General features: G+C 45.9%; 1 protein-coding gene across 6 annotated transcripts in view; it reads right to left on the bottom strand.

Annotated features, from left to right (window-relative positions):
* svep1 (sushi, von Willebrand factor type A, EGF and pentraxin domain containing 1) overlaps positions 1–19,984 on the bottom strand; it is an 88,934-nt gene that overhangs the window by 2,809 nt on the left and 66,141 nt on the right. For 3 of the 6 annotated variants that reach the window (XM_029117415.2, XM_034290506.1, XM_029117419.2), the window contains 21 exons: positions 19,805–19,929; positions 19,347–19,470; positions 19,036–19,206; positions 18,609–18,782; positions 18,391–18,510; positions 17,401–17,577; positions 16,370–16,454; positions 15,925–16,116; positions 15,424–15,591; positions 13,888–14,086; positions 13,311–13,784; positions 10,291–13,052; positions 9,756–9,987; positions 9,449–9,604; positions 8,927–8,990; positions 7,986–8,159; positions 7,673–7,849; positions 6,196–6,381; positions 3,838–4,008; positions 3,300–3,395; positions 2,249–2,344 (listed from right to left, as the gene is read on the bottom strand). In XM_029117415.2, coding sequence (XP_028973248.2) covers positions 2,249–2,344; positions 3,300–3,395; positions 3,838–4,008; positions 6,196–6,381; positions 7,673–7,849; positions 7,986–8,159; positions 8,927–8,990; positions 9,449–9,604; positions 9,756–9,987; positions 10,291–13,052; positions 13,311–13,784; positions 13,888–14,086; positions 15,424–15,591; positions 15,925–16,116; positions 16,370–16,454; positions 17,401–17,577; positions 18,391–18,510; positions 18,609–18,782; positions 19,036–19,206; positions 19,347–19,470; positions 19,805–19,929 — 6,123 coding nt within the window. The remainder of the gene's footprint in view (positions 1–2,248; positions 2,345–3,299; positions 3,396–3,837; positions 4,009–6,195; positions 6,382–7,672; positions 7,850–7,985; positions 8,160–8,926; positions 8,991–9,448; positions 9,605–9,755; positions 9,988–10,290; positions 13,053–13,310; positions 13,785–13,887; positions 14,087–15,423; positions 15,592–15,924; positions 16,117–16,369; positions 16,455–17,400; positions 17,578–18,390; positions 18,511–18,608; positions 18,783–19,035; positions 19,207–19,346; positions 19,471–19,804; positions 19,930–19,984) is intronic. The other 3 variants (XM_029117416.2, XM_029117417.2, XM_029117418.2) reach the window with 3 other exon arrangements.

The raw sequence follows: 19,984 nt of genomic DNA, 5'->3' as shown, positions 1-19,984 counted from the left end.
ATGAGCAATAGTTCTCCGCATTAAAAGTAATCTGAACTGGACCCCAACATATTTAAACAGAAAGAGGAAAAAAAAGAACACATTAAGTCTATCTTTATTCACGCCAGCCCTGATGAAAAAGGAAGACACTGTGTCCAAAAAACAACTATTTAGTGAAAAGCAGCAGCAGATATTGTCAGGTTGCAGTGATGATGCCTTAATCGCCCAGCTGGGACTAGCAGACTTCTGCTGAACTGAAACGAACAATCAGAATGCTATTATTTCAATGGTAGAGGTTCAGGTTTCCGTTTCTGAATGAACGGTATGCTAAGGTGTACTGTTTGCTAAAGGCTTGGATGTCATTGACATTACTATGACAACGATATGCTACAATATGGCGCCCAGAATGGGTGAATTTGTGTATACTGGGTGGATTGTCTACAATTTACCAGAATGGGTGTATAACAACCACAGATTCCCAGAATGGGTGGAGAGCCCATGAGAAGTACCTCAGATTCATTAATTCTCCCTGATGTTATCAACAGTAAAAATCCTCTTTTACTCTGGTGTTCTATCATCCCACAAATCATTAACAAAATATTGAGTACATTCTCAGACCTGGGCAAAATAAGGCCCCCGGGCCGGATCCGGCCCGTTGAGTCATTCTATCCGGCCCGCGATACATCCAAAACTTCCAAAACTTAAAATAATAAAAAATACCTGACGAGGTCCGCAGATTACGCTACTTTATTTTTCTGTTGCATATTTATTTATTTTCAAATTAAAAGTCCAGAGGCACACCCAGTAATAAGTACAGCAGTATCATACTGTCTGTTTAAAATACCTTTAAGTTGAAACAAGGTATTTGCGTTGCTATGATACGTAGGGACCAGCGCCGCAATCCACGCGCGGAAGTCATCATTTGTACGTACTATACGCAATTGATGGCTAACGATCTCTGGAAATGAAAAATTAAAGTTGATAACGAAGGCAGGGTATTTAAAAAAACTATTGACAGGAAAATATGCTTGCTTAATATGTTAAGCTAACGTCACAGTTTTTACAGAGTACAATTTGCAGAGGCACTTCCAGAGCAAGCATGCAGCGAAATACAAAAACTGTCACCCGATGCTACAATTCAACAAGTCCAAGTGCAGATGCAGCCTCACTTATGAACATCTTGCAGCAGTACCGCGCACTGCTTCAACAGAACCGCACAGTGCTTCAACAGAAATGACTCCTGACTTCACCTCACTTGTCAACGCCCATACGAGGCTCTCGTGTCCAGATTGAGTGAGTAGCCCTAAAAGTCTATTTATTGGGTCTGGCCTGCTGGAATCGCTGTCGTTAAAAGCACGTAGTACAAAAAATATACTGTATTAAGTTAGATGACGGCAATTATACCAACATTTGCTTTGAGTGAAAATATTCAGAAGTGATTTCATAGACTTATGTCTGCCCTAATAACTATTATACCTATATAACTGTTATACACTATACCTTATGTAATGTAGCTTACTCTGTTGAGTTGAAATTTAAGTTTTAAGGCAAATATGTGTTGCAAGATTTCTGTTGAGTAATAACACTAAAAATGATTTTTTTTTAGGCCTTTGCCTGCCATAATAACATAATATAAAAAAAAAAACATTGTTAAAGTAAATTAAGTTCAATTATGAAAACGGTGTTGCATGGAAAATAAATATGCATAAATATAATATGCAAATTAACAGAGTTAGCTATGTTGTGTGTTTTTTTGGCATGTTGGTTAAAAAAGTAATCTGGCCCACGTTGCTCTCTGGCATTTTCAGTGTGGCCCCCCCAGTGAAAAAGAATGCCCACCACGTCTGTCTAGAATCTAGACAGATGTCTTAACAAGTCAGCTATTTAGCTTCCAATGTGACGTGGAAAGAAACCCTTTTTTTCTTTGAGGGAAAATTATTTTTAGTTAGTGTCAGAACCCAGGCATATTTGTGACAAAAATATCTACAGCTTGATTCTACTTCTATTTTTGTATTTCCAAGGCTTGGTTTCATCCTCTTTGCTGGATTGCTTTGATTAGGAACAGCCTGATGGCATCACTATTCCTATTTCCCAGGAGGCCAGAGGACAATATTTTCCAGAGAAAAGTTTTATGAAACCTTCCACAGAAGGCTCCATTTGCAGATAGTCAGTTGGAGACATGCTGTTAGAAAACTAGTTGTAGGGAAACATGCAAGCGAGTAACCTGCGAGGAACCTGTTTCACGTAACGCACACTGACAAATACTCACCACTGTGACAGCGCGTCCCCGTCCAGCCCGGGGGGCAATCGCACTGATAAGGGGCCACGCATCGCCCGCCGTTCAAACACGGCAGGATGCAGATCGCTGGGATTCCGTTGGAAAACCATAAACAGTAAGTTCTCATGAGAAGTCATTGATAATGAATGCATTTCTTCTCACTGACTAAGCTGTGTGTGTGTGTGTGTGTGTGTGTGTGTGTGTGTGTGTGTGTGTGTGTGTGTGTGTGCGTGCGTGCAGTGGCAAAAGAGTACAGTAGTGGCAAAAGAACAGCCTCCTCTGCCTACATAGAAAATTGCCCTATAAACACTATATTGTTTCCATCAATAACTTTGGGGTCAATGTATTGTGAATGGGGTGGCATTTTATTTGTTCATGTAAGAGATTGTAATATAACTGATATTAAAAATATATCACACGCAGGCAGGCGCACGCACACACGCACACACACACACGCACACACACGGAACATGCTCCATACGATGTGACTGACACAATGTTCCTGGCTACAGCCCACATCTGGTGAGATAACACACACACACACTCAAGCCCATTTCTCCCTCCCCACTCTACTTCATGCTACTATAGCAATGAGGGTTAAGATACAGTTTGGGTCGCAACTGTTAAAGCTGGCCTAAAGACCCATATGAGCATATATATAAATAAATATATATATATATATATACACACACACACACACATTTCAAATATATAGTTTATAGTTTAGATAAATTTAAAACATCCAAAATTGCCAAATGTGTATTTTGGGGCATTTTGTCAATGTATTTTATATGTGTATGGTACATTTAAATGTATTATTTATCAAATATTTTGTATTCACCATTTGTTATTTCGGGGTTTTGGAAGATAATGAAGCGAGTGCGCGTGTGGTTCTAATGTCTCTAACCCTGCCAGTTTGTGATGAGAGGCACTTATCGATGTCTGTTTCTCTCAGTCTTAATTAGCAAGCTACCCATCTCTCTAGAGTACTGTGAAATCCTTACGTGTGTCTCAGTGTCACACCCTGGTTGATAATACGTACGTTCCTCACACAGCCTGCCCATCCATCCTTCGGGACAGGAACAGATGTTGGGTCTCTGACATAGCCCTCCATTTTGGCACTGCAGCCAACACACCGCTGGAGAATACACACACGTTTTTTAAAGCCACATCTTCCAAACAGTCCTTGTCTGACAGAGAGGGCTCCGTAGGAGAGAAAGCGCTCAGTTAAAACTGCTTGTCCTGTTAAAGTTAAGAGAGGAAATGTTAGTGGAAGTCATGCTGTGATAGGACCTTGACCACAGCACCTCATGCACTGGGATAAAGACCGCATTGGTAAAGCCGGCACTCCTTTTTAGAAACGTTTTAAACCACACCCAAAAGACGGTGCTTCGGACACCAGGCCTTCCCGGATAACCTCATCTGGTACGTCCAAGAGGTGCCAAGTGTGTACGAACTAAGCGGCGGGGTGAGTGTGTTCAATACAGAGTGACTGGAGGAGCAAAGGGGAGGGCACCCAAGGAGTCGGGTGGAGAGAGGAGGCCCTCTTTTTAGGATGCAGGGGAGGTTACTGTCTCTACCTCTGCATGCGGGAGGGGGGGTCCAGGTCCCGTTCTCCAGACACACAGTCCTGCTGTGACCTTCCATGGCGTACCCTCCGAAACACGAGTACACGGCCACGTCTCCGAACTGGAACACCGCGCCCCGCACCACCCCGTTGGCCACGTGGAGCGGGGGGCCGCAGGACACCCCTGTGCCGAAACGGAGCCACAGCCCCTCTGGTTAACAAGTACTAATCTGGGGCGACATTGTATTTTTAAAACAAGGGCGTTTGTAAGCAAGCAGTGTCTTTCTGCTCTACAACGGACGAACACCGCTCCCCATTTTCCCTTTGGATAAAACCCACCAGGCTAAGAAGATTGAGTCGTGAACAGCGTGAACGCCATGCAAACACGTGAAGAACGGTGTGCGCATGGATGATTCTACACCGTGTTTCTCGTAAGGCCGTGAAAACCAAACCAGCCCGTGAGAATCAGTCAGCAATAGTTGGAGTGGCGCCAACAAGCGAGAGTTGTGCAGACTTCACAGCCAAAATCGGTGTACAAACAATAGCCACAACATACTATTGTTAGAAATGAATTACAACACAGTGGAAACAGCCTAAGAGGGTTTCCATGGCAACTACTGTAAACATATTATTAGTCAACAACATGCCCCACACCAGGTTTCCTTGGAAACCATTCATTCAGTAATCCAGAAGGACTAGGAAGGAGAGGTGTTGGAGCAGTCCAGGAGACAACACGCAGCAGGCAGGCCATGCAGACAGCATAGGTAAAACCAAGCAGTGGTAGATCTTTTATACGGACTCATTGTTTTGGGGTTTGTAGCAGCTACGTTACAAATTACTTAACTTCGGTGTAGTAAAAAATAAAAAGTAGACCAGTGTCAGTGTCATGATTTATTCATGAAGTATTTCAGAGAGAAACCGGAATATCACGTCAGCCACACCACCGACGCAATGTAGAATTGGTTATGAAGTTATGAAAGATATATGTGTTTCCTGATGTATATTACAGTCAAGGCCAATAGATCCACTCATTGCCTTTGAGTACTTTACTGGTGCTATACAACAATGCCTTCAGAGAGTATCTGGACCCCTTCAATTTCTCCACATTTTAGTTTGCTATACATTCATTTATATTTGATTACATGTATTATTTTTGCCAACAGTACACACAATGCCCCATAATGAAAGAGAAAACCTTGTCTTTAGAAATTTGTGCCGCAGATGTCCTAAGGGGTTCATGCAACTTTTATCCTTACCTCAATCCTAACCAGTCTCCCACTTCCTCCTGCTGCCAAGAATCCCCATAGCATGATGTTCCCACCCCTATGATTCACCGAATTGATGGTACATTGTTTTCACCCGACTATGAGTTTTCCTTTCGCTATCAGAGTACTTCAGGTAACATTTCATATGCCTTTAGCTAAGGCCTGGCTTCCATCCAGCTCAATTGATAGAGTGCTGCAGGTTCTGGCAGGTTCTCACATCTCTGCAGACAAACTGAGAAGCTCTGTTAGAGTGACTATTGGGTTCTTAGTCACTTCTGTGACCAAGGCCCTTTTTGCTTGGTTACATAGTTTGACCGGACAGCCAGCTGTAGGTACAGAGGTGGTTCAAAATGTCATCCATTGCAAAGTGAAGAAGCCCACTATGAGAACTTTCTCAACTTTATACATTTTTGGTACCCTTCCCCTGATTTATGATACAATTTATCATCTAACAGGCAGCGTGAATTGTGGGCCCTTATATAGAGAGTTGTGTGCCTTTAACAGGTGTGTGCCTTTTATGTTATTGTACTTGAATATATTTTTCTTTGTAAAGCACATTGAATTGCTTCTATGTGTGAATTGTGCTGTATAAATAAACTTGCTTGCTTGCTTTGTAAATCATGTCCAATCAACTGAATTGGCCACAGATGTACTCCAATCAAGTTCTAGGGATACAGTATGCATCTGAGCTCAGTTTGAATTAGTGTCATAGTAGATAAAGGATCTTCATACTTACGTATATGAGATGCTAGTTTTTTCAATTGTCAGTAAATATTTCTAAAAACGTTTTCACTGTTATTATGGGGTATTTTGTGTAGATCGATATGGAGAAAGCGAAAGGGTTCTGAATGCTTTCCAAAGGCGCTGTATATTACCTATATTGTAGAGGTAGGGTTGGTGTTCAGGCATTTGTTTTAGTCCTGCTCTAAGTCATCTGATTAAACGAAACCCTTGCCTTCATGTTTTAACTCGTGATTTATTACACGTACATAAAGGTAATTTCCCGTTTACAGTACCGACATGATTGGATATCCGAGCTGGAACAAAGCCTGTGGCTCTTAGGGACCATGGCTGAAGAAGAGTTAGGTTAAAGTCTCTCAACTCACTCTCACAGACACTGCGGACCGGGGTCCACGTCTGGTCGGCCCTGCAGGTGATGGTGGCGGGGCCCTTGGCCCGGTGACCCCTGGGACAGGTGATGGGTAACGACTGACCCACGTAGAACAGCTGTTTAGACGTGTTCCCTTTTCCACTGTTCTCCTTCCATCCAGGGGGCGGGGGACACGGCTTGGCTGTGAAGGGAGAGTCTTGGATTACACTGTAAACAGATCAGACTAATGTCTAAATGGCCTTAATGTTCAACAATATAGAACAATATCCATAGGGGAGGTAATAGAACAATATCCATAGGGGAGGTAATAGAATAATATCCATAGGGGGGGTAATAGAACAATATCCATGGGGGGGTAATAGAACAATATCCATAGGGGAGGTAATGGAACAATATCCATAGGGGAGGTAATAGAACAATATCCATAGGGGGTGTAATAGAACAATATCCATAGGGGAGGTAATAGAACAATATCCATAGGGGGGGTAATAGACCAATATCCATCGGGGAGGTAATAGAACAATATCCATAGGGGGGGTAATAGAACAATATCCATAGGGGGGTAATAGAACAATATCCATAGGGGGGGTAATAGAACAATATCCATAGGGGAGGTAATAGAACAATATCCGTAGGGGAGGTAATAGAACAATATCCATAGGGGGGGTAATAGAACAATGTCCATAGGGGGGTAATAGAACAATATCCATAGGGGGTGTAATAGAACAATATCCATAGGGGGTGTAATAGAACAATATCCATAGGGGAGGTAATAGAACAATATCCATAGGGGGGGTAATAGAACAATATCCATAGGGGAGGTAATTCATGTTTATGAGTATGAGAATGTATCTACAGTGTTAGGAAGCATAAGGGAAATCCGCCCAGGTGCCACAAGTTGATGCAATGGGGCAAACGTTTTGCGGGCTCTGAGTGAACTACAATGATTTTTCCAACACAATACGATTTGATCAAGCGACACAGTATCACTGTGGAATAGCAAATGATGAAATCCAGTCATCAGCAGCCCTTGTGACTAGAGAGCACATTCATCAGAGGTCCACGCGCTTGATGTGACCTGTGACCTGTGTAGGAACATGCTGTGAAACAGTGGCGATGTCGCAAAAGGTATTCCAGGCACTTCTGTTTATTGGCCCACCCCTCCAGTGTTTCTGTGGTTAATGTTCAAACTGCTAACTGTTGTGTAATTCTGGTTTCTTTGGTTGGTTTCATCAGACAGAGAATAGATTGAGCAGAAACAAACAGAAAAAACAGAGACTTAATTTGAAAATGACAGACATTGACAGAAGTAGATTTGGTGGATCAATACGTTTTACCTGGCCTTCGTGACCTGACAATTAAAAAACACTAGGCTCAACTATGAAACCAAAAATGTGGAATTTTGAAATAACTGTAGCATTCGTGTGATATTGCATTTGTTGTTGAGATGTGGCTTTGTCTCAAAGTCTAACCTTGACAAAAGGGGAAGATGGAGCTCCACGTCCCGTCACCCATGCAGACGACCAGATGATCCCCCTGTAGGCTGTATCCTTTATCACACTGGAACGCTACAGCTCGCCCGCTTGTCAGGTTCTGTTCCTGCACCCGTCCATTCAACAGCTCTTTGGGCATTTCACAACCCTGGGCAACTGAGTGCGAGGGGAGGACAATAAATGGATGGTTATTCTATGGCCAGTTTCGGTAAAGCATAGTTGCCCGTCTGAAATGCCTTTGAAGACAATACGATGAACCTGGACTTGTTTTGTACTCTTGGTGTTTTAATACCTTCGCATGTTGGTGCAGGTTGACTCCATGTTCCGTCGGCTAGACAGGTGAGGTTTTGCGGGCCGACCAGATGAAGACCATGTTGGCACGTGTAGCTGACGTTGGCCTGGTATGTCGTCCCTGATATCTGTAGCTCTGCATTGTCTACAGAGGGAGGTGGTCCACATGACATGGCTGAGGAGTCAGGACAAAGAAAAACATGTTCAAAATGGCATGTATACTGTATGAGTGTTCTAAATGAGATAGATACTGTATGAGTGTTCTAAATTAGATAGATACTGGATGAGTGTTCTAAATTAGATAGATACTGTATGAGTGTTCTAAATGAGATAGATACTGTATGAGTGTTCTAAATTAGATAGATACTGTATGAGTGTTCTAAATGAGATAGATACTGGATGAGTGTTCTAAATGAGAAAGATAGTTTGTGAGTGTTCTAAATGAGAAAGATAGTTTATGAGTGTTCTAAATGAGAAAGATAGTTTGTGAGTGTTCTAAATGAGAAGGATAGTGTATGGGTGTTCTAAATGGGATAGATCCTTCACATTTGTTCTAAATGAGATAGATCAGTGTTTCCTAATCCTGGTCCTGGGGACCCCAAGGGGTGCAACATTTTTGTTTTTGCTTCAGCATTCACACCCGAGTCAAATGTTGACTTACCCACTTGATTGATGTAATCAACCTGCCATCAAGTCTTTAATCTGAATCAGGTGGGTGTGTGCTAGGGCAAAAACAAAAATATGGATGGGATAGATCCTGTATTTTTGTTCTAAATGAGACACATACCGTTTATTTGTTTTCAATGAAATAGATCCTTAACATCTGTTCTAAATAAGAAAGATAACTGTATTTGCTCTCAATTAGATTGATACTGTAGGGGTTGCCTGAGTTAAGAGTTATGATTTTGCTCAATCAGTGGACGGACACACACACACACTTACCAATACATGTAGGCTGAGTTCCACTCCATGTTCTGTCTCCCTGACAGGTCTGTACAGAGTCACCCTGTAACACAGCGAGATTCTGTTTTATAGACACTGACAGACAGACACACACACACACACACACAGATTGACACAAAGACACACTCAGATAGAAAACCCAGACAGACATTGTGTATAAAACAGCCCCAAAGGGTAGAAAGAGAGACAAACTGTGTGTTAAGACAGACAGACAGACACTGTGTGTTAAAACCGACACACAGACCAGACCGACAGACACCATAGGCTTTTTTTTTTTACTTTCTGAAAAAACAGACATTTACATTATACTGGCATTTTAGACATTTAGTATGCACTCTTATCCAGACTATCAATATGGTTCTAATCATACAATCATTTTTGTAAAACATTTAGTTAAATTACTGTTCAGTCATAATGTAGTAATAACCATGTTGTGGTTTTTGGGTCATTAATTTGGGGGATTAAACACTGAGGTGATACTGTGTCAATGCCAGTCATTACCTTCATCTCAAATCCAGACAGACAGCTGTACATGACCATGTCTCCATAGCTGTGGTTGTCCCCCTCAGTGAAGCCGTTGGGAAGAGGAGGAGGCTTCTCGCACACCACCAGAGCACAGGAGACAGAGGAGATGGCTGGTGACCAGCTACCACCCAGCTACAACCACATACCAAAGAAATAAACATAAAATCAATATTCAGTAAACATTTCACAACTAAATCGATGAATGGTGGGAATAATTGAGTTGTCCAATACTTTCAGACCAAAAAACATTGACACAATACTGTTTGAACAGTAGTGGTCTCACCTGACACTCCGCCAGGCCTGGCCCCTGCAAGATGAACCCTGTTGGGCAGGAAAGGGTAATGGATTCCCCAACATTGGTGAGGTCGTCCCCTGTGACCAGGACGTGGCTGGTTAGGTTGGCAGGGATCGGGCAAGGGGCAGGGCGACACCTGATGCTCTGCTTGGACCAGGTGCCATCGCTCAGACAGGTCAGAGTATCAGACTGGCTGGACAGTTCATATCCGTCGTCACACCTGGAGACGGATGGGTGAGGGAGGGGAACAGAGGCATGAAAGAAGCAAGAGAGTAGATTTGATAAGGGAAAACCAGAATCTTTATTCCCTAGGTACATTTACACTCTGAATTGTACTTTGTGTAATGCTGCTATACGTGTTAGAGAACTTATAGGAATGGAAAGTCTTCACAAAGATCCCACACAATCCAAAGTGTAGCAGATCGAAAGAGAGAGACGGAACCAGAAGGACTGGATGAGGGATGTTAAATACAATACAATTCGTACTAGAATAGATTAGTAAGATACAGAAGCTAATATTCACCTGTATTGGACCTTGCTTCCAAAGGTGAATATTTCTCCCACCACCTGAGCATGCGGTACCGCCGTTGGCTCTCTGCAGGACACAGGCACACAGCTGATCCTGACGTCGCTCCATTTACCATCCCTGCCGCAGGTGACATAGGGGTACGCCCCCTTCATCTGGTAACCCGGCCTGCACCTGTAGGTGACCGTGTCTGGGGTAACAGTGCTGCCACCCTGCTGGACAGCGTTGGGTACTGCAGGGGGAGCAACCACACACCTCCCCCGGCCACAAACAGGCACACCTGGGCTCCACACCCCGCCCTTCTCACAAGTTGCCGCCGCGGGACCGAGGACCTGGTAGCCCTCTCCGCAGTGGAAGGAGATTCGGTCGCCACAGGCGTGATCGCGACCCAGCACCACCCCGTATTTTAACACCGGAGGGGTGCAGAGGCAAGGGCGACACTCTGGTACCGTCCCAATCCACTGACCCTCTGAAGAACAACGGAGGACGGGGTTTCCGACCACCTCATACCCAACAAAGCACACATACTCAACAACATCGTCATAATTAAAGCTGGAGCCATTGAGGAAACCGTGGCTGATGTCCTGTGGTGGGTCGCAGGTGATGATTTCACAGCTAGGGACGGGACCTTCTCCCCAGAGTCCGTCCCCTTGACAAACCCGTTTGGGCTTGCCATCGCTAAGGCTGTAGCCATCGTTGCACTCATAGCGCACCTCACTGCCGTAGTTAAAGTCCAAGCCCAGGACTCGACCGTTGGGGATGGACGTTGGTCTGCCGCAGTGGGCTGGGCGGCACTCAGGCGAAGTATGACTCCACGTACCGTCAGCCTGACAGACCCTGACAGACGGGCCTTGTAGGATCCAGCCAGGGTTACAGCTCAGCTCCACCTCTTTGTTAAAGGTATATTCCTTCCCCTTAACAGTGACATCGCCAGAGACAACTGGAGAACCGCACGAGACAGGCTCGCACTGCGGATTCTCACCATCCCACTTTCCGTCTGCCTGACAGGTCCTGGTGTCACCGCCTTTCAGGACAAAGCCAGAACTACACTCGTAGCGCAACTGTCCCAGATACACAAAAGAGTCTCCGTGGATAGAGGCATTAGGGATGTAGTCCAGGTCACCGCAGGATACTGGTTTGCAAACCGGTGGTTTGTCGCTCCATTGTCGGCCCGCCACGCACTGCCTGACCGACTCCCCTTCTAACTCGTAGCCATTCTCGCAGCTGTACTTCACCAGGCTGCCCAAGGTGGTGTCCGTGACATTCACTGAGCCGTGGTCCGGGCTGGGTGGCTCCTCGCACTCTGCAGGGATGCACATTGGAGCAGTCCCGTTCCACCTCCCATCTTCCAGGCATAATAATGTAGTCAAGGCTGTCAGCTCGAAGCCTTTGTGGCAACGGTACACTATCACAGTGCCATGTAGGAAGCTCATGTACATGGGGGACAATGCCATGGTTGAGCCAGTCGCAGGCTTGTAGGTTATTGCCGAATCCCTGCTGGCTAGCTCTGCATTCGGATCTACAAGCCTCAAATACTCGCCAAAGTCGATATGAGGAGGCAGGCCGCAGTCAGAGGGCATGCAGACTGGAACAGAACTGGACCAGCCAAACTCCTCGCAGGTCAGGTGGTTCTGGCCGATCAGTTGGAAGCCAGGGAAACAGCTGTAAAATATGGTGACGCCAAATTTGTGGTCAAGTCCCTCCACAAAACCGTTTTCTATGGACTTGGGCGGAGTGCAGTAGATCTGGACACATTCAGGCATCTCTTGATCCCACTTCCCATTGGCCAGACACTTCAGCGTCTCAGGGCCTTTAAGCCGGTAGCCACGGCGACAGGAGTAGGTGACAGCATGGCTGAACTGGAGTTTGGTGTACGTAACCTTCCCATTGGATATTTCTTTAGGGATGGAGCACTCGATTGGTCGGCAGGAAGGCACGCCTCCGATCCACAGGCCACTTTGACCACAGAGTACGGTAGTATTTCCCACCAAAGTATACCCAGGTTTACAGCTGTAGAGGGCCGTGCTGAGGTACATTAGTCCCTGGACGTCCACTATGCCGTTAGCTACCTCTGCAGGTTGCGGACACTCCACCGGGATGCACTCTGGGACTGGATTGCTCCAGTATCCGTCCGCCTGGCATGTCACTGACCCTTCCTTCCTCAGAGTGAAGCCATCCATGCAGGAGTAGTTAACCACGGAGCCGAAATACGAAGAGGCTGATGAAGCTGACGGGTCGCCAAATGCCACTTCAGGTGGAGTGCCGCAGAACACCTGCTTGCAAACAGGGAAGGTGTCGTTCCACTCCTGGGTGCGGGTACATTGGAGGGTCTGGGCGCCTCGGAGGACGTACCCGTCCTCACAGGACAGTTCCACGATTCCAGTGTCAGGGTCTACGCTGCGTAGAACAAGGTGGTTCTCCTCTAAGGGTGGTTCTGGACACTGGACCGGTGAGCAGCGCGGACGCCTTGACTTGTCCCACTTGCCGTACTTTAGACACGTCCACACAGGCTCACCGGCAAGCTCGTAGCCCTCGTCGCACACATACTCGACCTTCTGGCCCACCTCAAAAACGGAGCCGCGGTATTGGCCATGCGGGATGCTGGGCGGCGGGTCACAGGTCAGGATGCGACAGACAGGCGGGTCGCTGTTGGACCATTGCCGGTTGGCCTGGCACACTCGCTCTGGTCTTCCAGTCATCTTGTAGCCAGCGTCACATGCATATGTCACCTTGCTGTTGAAGACAGAACGACCTCTGTTCTGCAGGGTGGGACACAGAAGAAGACATCTAATGTTATCAACCCAACACCGCAGCCTGAACGCAGTCTCCTACATCCGGTGCTCAAGGAACAAGGAATCAAGGTTGAAGACAACGCATGCTTCCATTTTCCAATGACAGCACAAAGGAAAAAAAAAAAGACAACCAAAATGCGTTGTTCCAGTCTACATTAAATAGATTTAATTTCTTTCCACATCTTGGTACAATGAGCCTTGATATAAATTAGAGGAATGAAGTACCTGGATGAATCCATTTTTTAGCAAGGGCGGGGGGAGACAAGAGACAGGTTGGCAGACGGGCAGGACCCCTCCCCACTCTCCATCGGCCTTACACGTCCTCCTCTTCTCCCCTCGGATCAGGAAACCCTTATCACAGCTGTATGCCACCATGGCTCCAAAACTATAGTTGGTCCCGCTCACATACCCCCTCTCAACGCCCGGCGGTTTGGAGCACCGCACAGGGACGCAGCGGATGTCGTATGGCGAAGGCGTCCACTCCCCTCCCATCATGCATTTTAGCGTGCCGGTAGTGTTGAGGACAAATCCCTCTTCACATTTGTAGTTGACCTCTGTAGTGCTGACATACTTGGGTTTGTTGACCGAGTCCAAGATGGCGTGGGGCAGGTCGGGTGGACGCTGGCAGAAGTTGGCGATGCAGCGAGGGGCCTCTTGGCCTTCGGGGGGCGCCCAAATGCCATGAGCGTTACAGATCACCTTGAAATCAAATTGAACTTCAGATTTTAAATGACAACAAGCTGCCTTCAAAAAATATAATATAAAAAGATAACAACAAAGGGAAATAAAATATGCTAATAACCTTAGAATTGTTCCCGGACATGTAACCGTCTGTGCAGAAGTAATTGGCTGTGTCGCCGAACAGCTGGTGGCCAGCATGTGCAAGGGCGTGGTCTATAGAAGGGGGAGGACCACATGAGCGCGGGACACACTGCGCGGAGCTGGGACTCCATTGGCCAGTCGACAGGCACTCTCTGGTCTCTGGTCCAATCAGAGTGTAACTGCGTGGACACAGACCCAGTCAATATGGATTACGGAAATATTGCTGGTACTTTAGAAATAACACTTGAACTCACCGAACCATTGATATTCTGTGAACCTCCAAATTATGGTATTTTCTGGTTAGGCATGTCACTTACAACATTCAAAATGAAATTACTAGTACACATACACAAGTACATAACTACCACTTGATCTCTGCATTTATTCACTTATTGACAAAGTATGGAATATCAAACATCAAAAGTCTGCACTGTGTATAGGAGCCGTGGTTGTACAGTAAAGTGTGTGGCTGCAAATCAGATCTTCAAATCTGTAACTACATTTTGCATGTATTATATATAATGACGTGTGAACACATTTTCCCAATAATGTTACCTGAAATGTGTCAAAATTCAACTCTAAAATGGCTAGCATATTTTGTTTTCAGAATTACAACAAGAGCATTCATGGAAACTAATATTCTGCTTTGAGCCTACTACTTCCATCACATTAACAACAATTCTGTTTTGAGCCTACTACATCCATCACATCAACAAATATTCTGCTTTGAGCCTGCTACTTCCATCACATTAACAAATATTCTGCTTTGAGCCTGCTACTTCCATCACATTAACAAATATTCTGCTTTGAGCCTACTACTTCCATCACATCAACAAATATTCTGCTTTGAGCCTGCTACTTCCATCACATTAACAAATATTCTGCTTTGAGCCTGCTACTTCCATCACATTAACAAATATTCTGCTTTGAGCCTGCTACTTCCATCACATTAACAAATATTATGCTTTGAGCCTGTTACTTCCATCACATCAACAAATATTCTGCTTTGAGCCTGCTACTTCCATCACATTAACAAATATTCTGCTTTGAGCCTGCTACTTCCATCACATCAACAGTGTCACTGTGCTTCAGCACACCAGGGGTTAATTCATTTGTAGTGGACAGCTGCGCTGGCCTTGCATCATTGCATTGCAGAGGCAGGTCTGTTTGGTGCATGCCATGGTTTTTTCCATAGCGATTTATGCAGAATCGTCTTGATGAAAGTGATAGCAAGAGGTGAAATTTGCAACATTCCGCTTCACACATTTCCACGAGGTGTAAAAGTGGATGTGTTGTTGTTTGTCTGCTTGCTCTCTGACAAGTTGCAACTGCACAGAGAGGTTCTGTATTTTGAGCATTGTAATGCGATACTACATCCTGTTAATTACTAATATCCTGGAGAATAACTGAAATGCAAAATGGTCATATTCCTGTTTAAACACATAAAATAAACGACTATGTTCTCCTACATAACTACTACATAACTACTACCGGAATCAACGTTTTCTATACTTACCCTTCCTTGCAGACATAATGGACTTCGTTTCCCAGGCCGTGGTCGTCTCCCACGGCCACGGCGTCCCGGAGAGCGGGGGGGTCCCCACACTGGACCCTGGCACACAGCGGGGCGGGGCTACTCCACTCTCCTGTCGCCTCACACACCACCTCCTCAGAGCCCTGCAGTCTTAACACAAGCAGGCCCATTACGCCCACAATGTAGGACTCTCAGCACCTAACTGCCTGCTGGATACCGTATTATATTTACTAGATACCACTTTCAAAGTCGCAACATTTGGGGGGGGGGACTCCAAAATAAACAAGGCCTTGTTCTTTCAGGTGGATGAGGTTCCTTTTATGAATTCCTGTTCATAAGGCCCTGGGCCAGAGCCAAAGTTCATATGGCCTTTTATAGTAGGACTGCTGATCTGGGATAAGTTTGAACTTCTAAATCATAATGAAAGGGACCATTGGGGACCTGATTCCAGACCTGGATTTATAACCAACATTCCATCCTTACCTGTATCCTTCTGCACAGATGTAGATCACAGTGGACAGGTATGTGTTCCCCTTCAGGGTGAAATCGGCACTGTCAACGTGTGGAGGCTCTCTGCAGGTGACTGGCCGGCAGACAGGGGGCGCACTGCTCCACTTCAGATTGGCCTGGCATCGGCTCTCAGAGGGCTCATCCGTGACAAACCCCTTGACGCAGCTTCAGTGGATCAGAGGGACGTAGAAACATTCATGTTATGAAGGGACACGGGAGACGAGGACACGCCTCAGCTGCCGATTACATTGCAGTAAGGAACAGCATCGATGAAAATACGTTTGAAGCCTTACGCAAAACTCCGCATTTCACAGTGGGAAGAAGCTGTTTAAAAATGAAATGACAGCTAATTTACTCAGCTAAGTCTTCAATGGACTCTGTTTCCAGGGTCACACTTGTAAATGGCTGATAGTGGTACCTGAAAGTCACCTTGCTTCCAAATGTGAAGTTGGTCCCCTTCATCACAGCGTTCTCCGGGACAGAAGGAGGTCCACAGGAGAGGGCTGGAAACCAACAAAAGTAGTAACGGTCGGGTCGCCAGCATTATCAGGCAATCAATGTAGCCTTATGTTATGGTGTCCTATCATTACTTATGTTATGACACTCTAAACCTTCAGGTCACCTGCCATTATTCTACAAAAAACATCATTTCGACCAGCACATCCATATCCATATACAGCCCCCCAAAAAAGTGATGTTTTCCACCACTGTACTACTCTTCCTGATACTCAATATACCAGTGTTACTTAATGCCTGCATGTCGTAACCAGGGAAGTCAGACACCCAGTTCTACACCCGTCTGACTTTCATTAGATGGCCCAGAGCCGGCCTGCGTTAGTTGCAGTGGCCAGTGGCCAGCAGCTCAGGCCAGGGGCCTTTCAGTTGGTCCTGCCGGTTATGCAACCAAAAGATGCAGTCTGTTCCAGCAGTGCAGCGCGAGACAAACCGCCAGCTACAGTACACACGATCACCTTCCACCCATAAACGCACACACTCTCTCACGCGCAAGCACACGCGATTCAGCGCATTTATATGCATGACGATTACAAGAGAGACTAAGCGAGGGCGTTCGGGATAAAAAAACAGTTTGTGTTTATCGCTCTTTGCCCAACATCAATCCCCTGGTATAACCACTTTAACAGAACGCTTTAATTGGACTGGACGTAAGCAGAGAAAAGGCTTGTGGGCATTGTCGACATGGTGCTATTTTATGCTGTTGTCTGAGAAGCTCACTGAATGCAGTGTCTGTATCCTCTGGTGCTGCTGGATACAATACGAATCATGGCGCGGATGACAAAATTGGCTCTTTATTGATATTAATCGTGACACGTGCAAAGGGGAATCTTTTTGCAAGCTACAAGTCTGTTATTTTGGGGAAATCTGAGAATCAGAGAAACCACTTATATAATCCTGTCGGTTACAGAGTGGGTTTGTGGATGTTTCCTGTACCTCTACAGTGGGGGAAAGGACTACTCCAGCTTCCCGTCTCGAGGCATTGGACATGAGACGAGCCAATCAGTTCGTAGCCCTCCTCGCAGGTGAAGATGACCTCACTTCCCATGAGAAAGTTATTGCCGTCCCTGTTGCCAAACTCTGGAGCCCCAGGGTTCTCACACTTCACTGGTTCTAGATTCATAAAGAAAATACAGAGAAAGAATACTACAAAGGTTTGGTACTGTAGATGCATACTGTGCCTAGCTAGCTGACTGGTTTTAACACAAACACCTTCCAGTGTGTGTGTGTCTGCCTGTGTATGTGTGTGTGTGCATATTTGTGCGTGCACATGCATATTTGTAAAGAGAGTGTCTGAATGAAGAAGGAATCAGTCTGAGGTCATGTAGCCAACCATAAGACATTGGTCTAAAATTAACCCCATATCAGTTGCTACAGTATGGTTACTTCCTGCCTCCTGAATGTTTCTCTCTGTGTCTGTGTAAAGGTGAAAAGGGGTGATCTAATCAGAATCAGGAAGTGGAGGGTGAGGGTTAGCTATTTGTTAGACAGAATGCAGCACATGAAAAGACCCGCAGGGTGGAACTGTCAGGGTAAACCGACACAAAGCAAAATGTTAAAGGAAATATGAACATTTATTTTATCCCTGTGATCATTTCACATCCTGATTACATTTATGCACAACCACATAATGTTTCTTACTTGGTGACTGGATGTGATTTAGTATTACAGCTGTCCTAAATTGAATGAGTTTGTCAAATGTACGCAGTTGGTCCACAGTTAAATGTTACTTTGGGAAGGGTCATATTTTCCTATATTTTCATTCAGTTTGTGTCACGTTATTTGTAATCAATGACTTGACCAGCACCCATTTGTGTAAAACACCCATGCACGTACCTGGAAGTGCTAACAACTAGGACCATAGCAGGCGGAGTGCTGCGGACCTACACCTTCTTCTTCAGTGTGTATGCATGATGTGTGTGTTACCTGTGCAGTTTTTCCCGTCTCCGCTGTAGGGGTGGATACAGGTGCAGGTGTAGGAGCCGTCTGTGTTCTGACAGCTGGCATGTTCATCACAGTCTGAGCCCAGCGCACACTCATCAACATCTGTATACACACACATATCCATTAACTATATAATGTTTACAGTGTATGTGTAATGCAGTTTATACTGTATATTCCATCACTGCGTCGGTCGGCCATACCCAGGCAGGCTGGCGGGTTTCCTCCCCACCTCCCCCCATTGGAACAGAGCACCTTGGCATCGCCCAGGAGGTAGAAGCCAGGGTTGCACTGGTACACCACAGAACTGCCCGCCTGGAAGTCTGAACCCTGGAACAGTCCATGCTCCAGGGGCCGGGGGGGACCGCACGTCACTCCTACACAGGTAAACAGCAACACAGGTAAACAGATATATAGGTAAACAGAAACACAGGTAAATAGATATTCTGGTAAACAGAAATACAGGTAAACAGATATACAGGTCAACAGATACACAGGGAAACAGATACACAGGTAAAGACACACATGTAATAGTGTGTGTGTGTGTGTCTTTGTTTGTGTGTGTGTGTGTGTGGACGAGCAGTGTAATGGTCCATGTAGCCACTGCATTTGTGAACAGCGGCCACTCACGTTCACAGCGGGGCAGTGCGTGGCTCCACTTTCCCTTGTTCAGACACTGAAGCAGTGGCTCCCCCACCAGGTAGAAGCCGGGATCGCAGGACAGCTGCGTCTCAGAACCTGGGCTGACAGCTGGACTGGACGCACGTAGATGAGGCACAGCATTCTCCAACGGGGGGCAGTCTGAAACACACAGCATCCATGTGACTAGGAGAACGGAGGGGCTTAACAACCCACCCAAACATCGACCTAAAACCACCCTTAATGGTTAGGCCAGCACTTGGCCGGAGATTGACCCAGACCTGACCCAGAACTTTGCTTACCAGCACAGAAGATGCAGTTGGGATTGGTCTTGACAGTCCCCACCACTCCATTGAGGAAGTCGGGCCAGGCCAGCACGTTCCCTCTGATGTTTTTCCCTGGACATGTGCTGGCAAGGATCTTGATCTGCCCACAGAGACACGTGGAGGTCAGCTTATGGCAATGCAGTACAAAGCCATGACAGGTGGTATGATTATATATTATGCTGTTTCAATGTTATTGTTATGCTATCTGTTGCAGAGAGGGGACATTTTACAGACAAAACACAGACGTTACAGTGGCCAGCTGCCAGTTCATGTGCCGAAATGTATGTAGCCTGCGTTGAGCACTTTGTGTAAGACATGTAAAATGAGCATGTCATCTGATAACCAAGCTGGCATTGATATAAAATCAAAAGTTATTGCGTCAGGTTTTAAGGCAGTAGCCGGGACAGTGAGATGTGAGCGTCTGGGGGATTTACTTGCTGTGGGTCGAGAACCCGGTCCCAGATGTGGAGCTGACTGAGGGACCCGACAAAGGATTCCACAGGGTTGAAGCCCTCACCCCTCTGGTCTTGGTCCTGGCCTAGCACCAACGCCCCTCCACCTGGAGGGCAGAGGTCATGGGTTGGAGGTTAACTACAAGTCACCCCGACCACTCT

This window comes from Esox lucius, chromosome 24, assembly GCF_011004845.1.
Source record: "Esox lucius isolate fEsoLuc1 chromosome 24, fEsoLuc1.pri, whole genome shotgun sequence".
Classification (NCBI taxonomy): domain Eukaryota; kingdom Metazoa; phylum Chordata; class Actinopteri; order Esociformes; family Esocidae; genus Esox; species Esox lucius.
The sequence above is the reverse complement of the archived record's forward strand: the minus strand, read 5'-3'. Positions and strand labels throughout refer to the sequence as shown.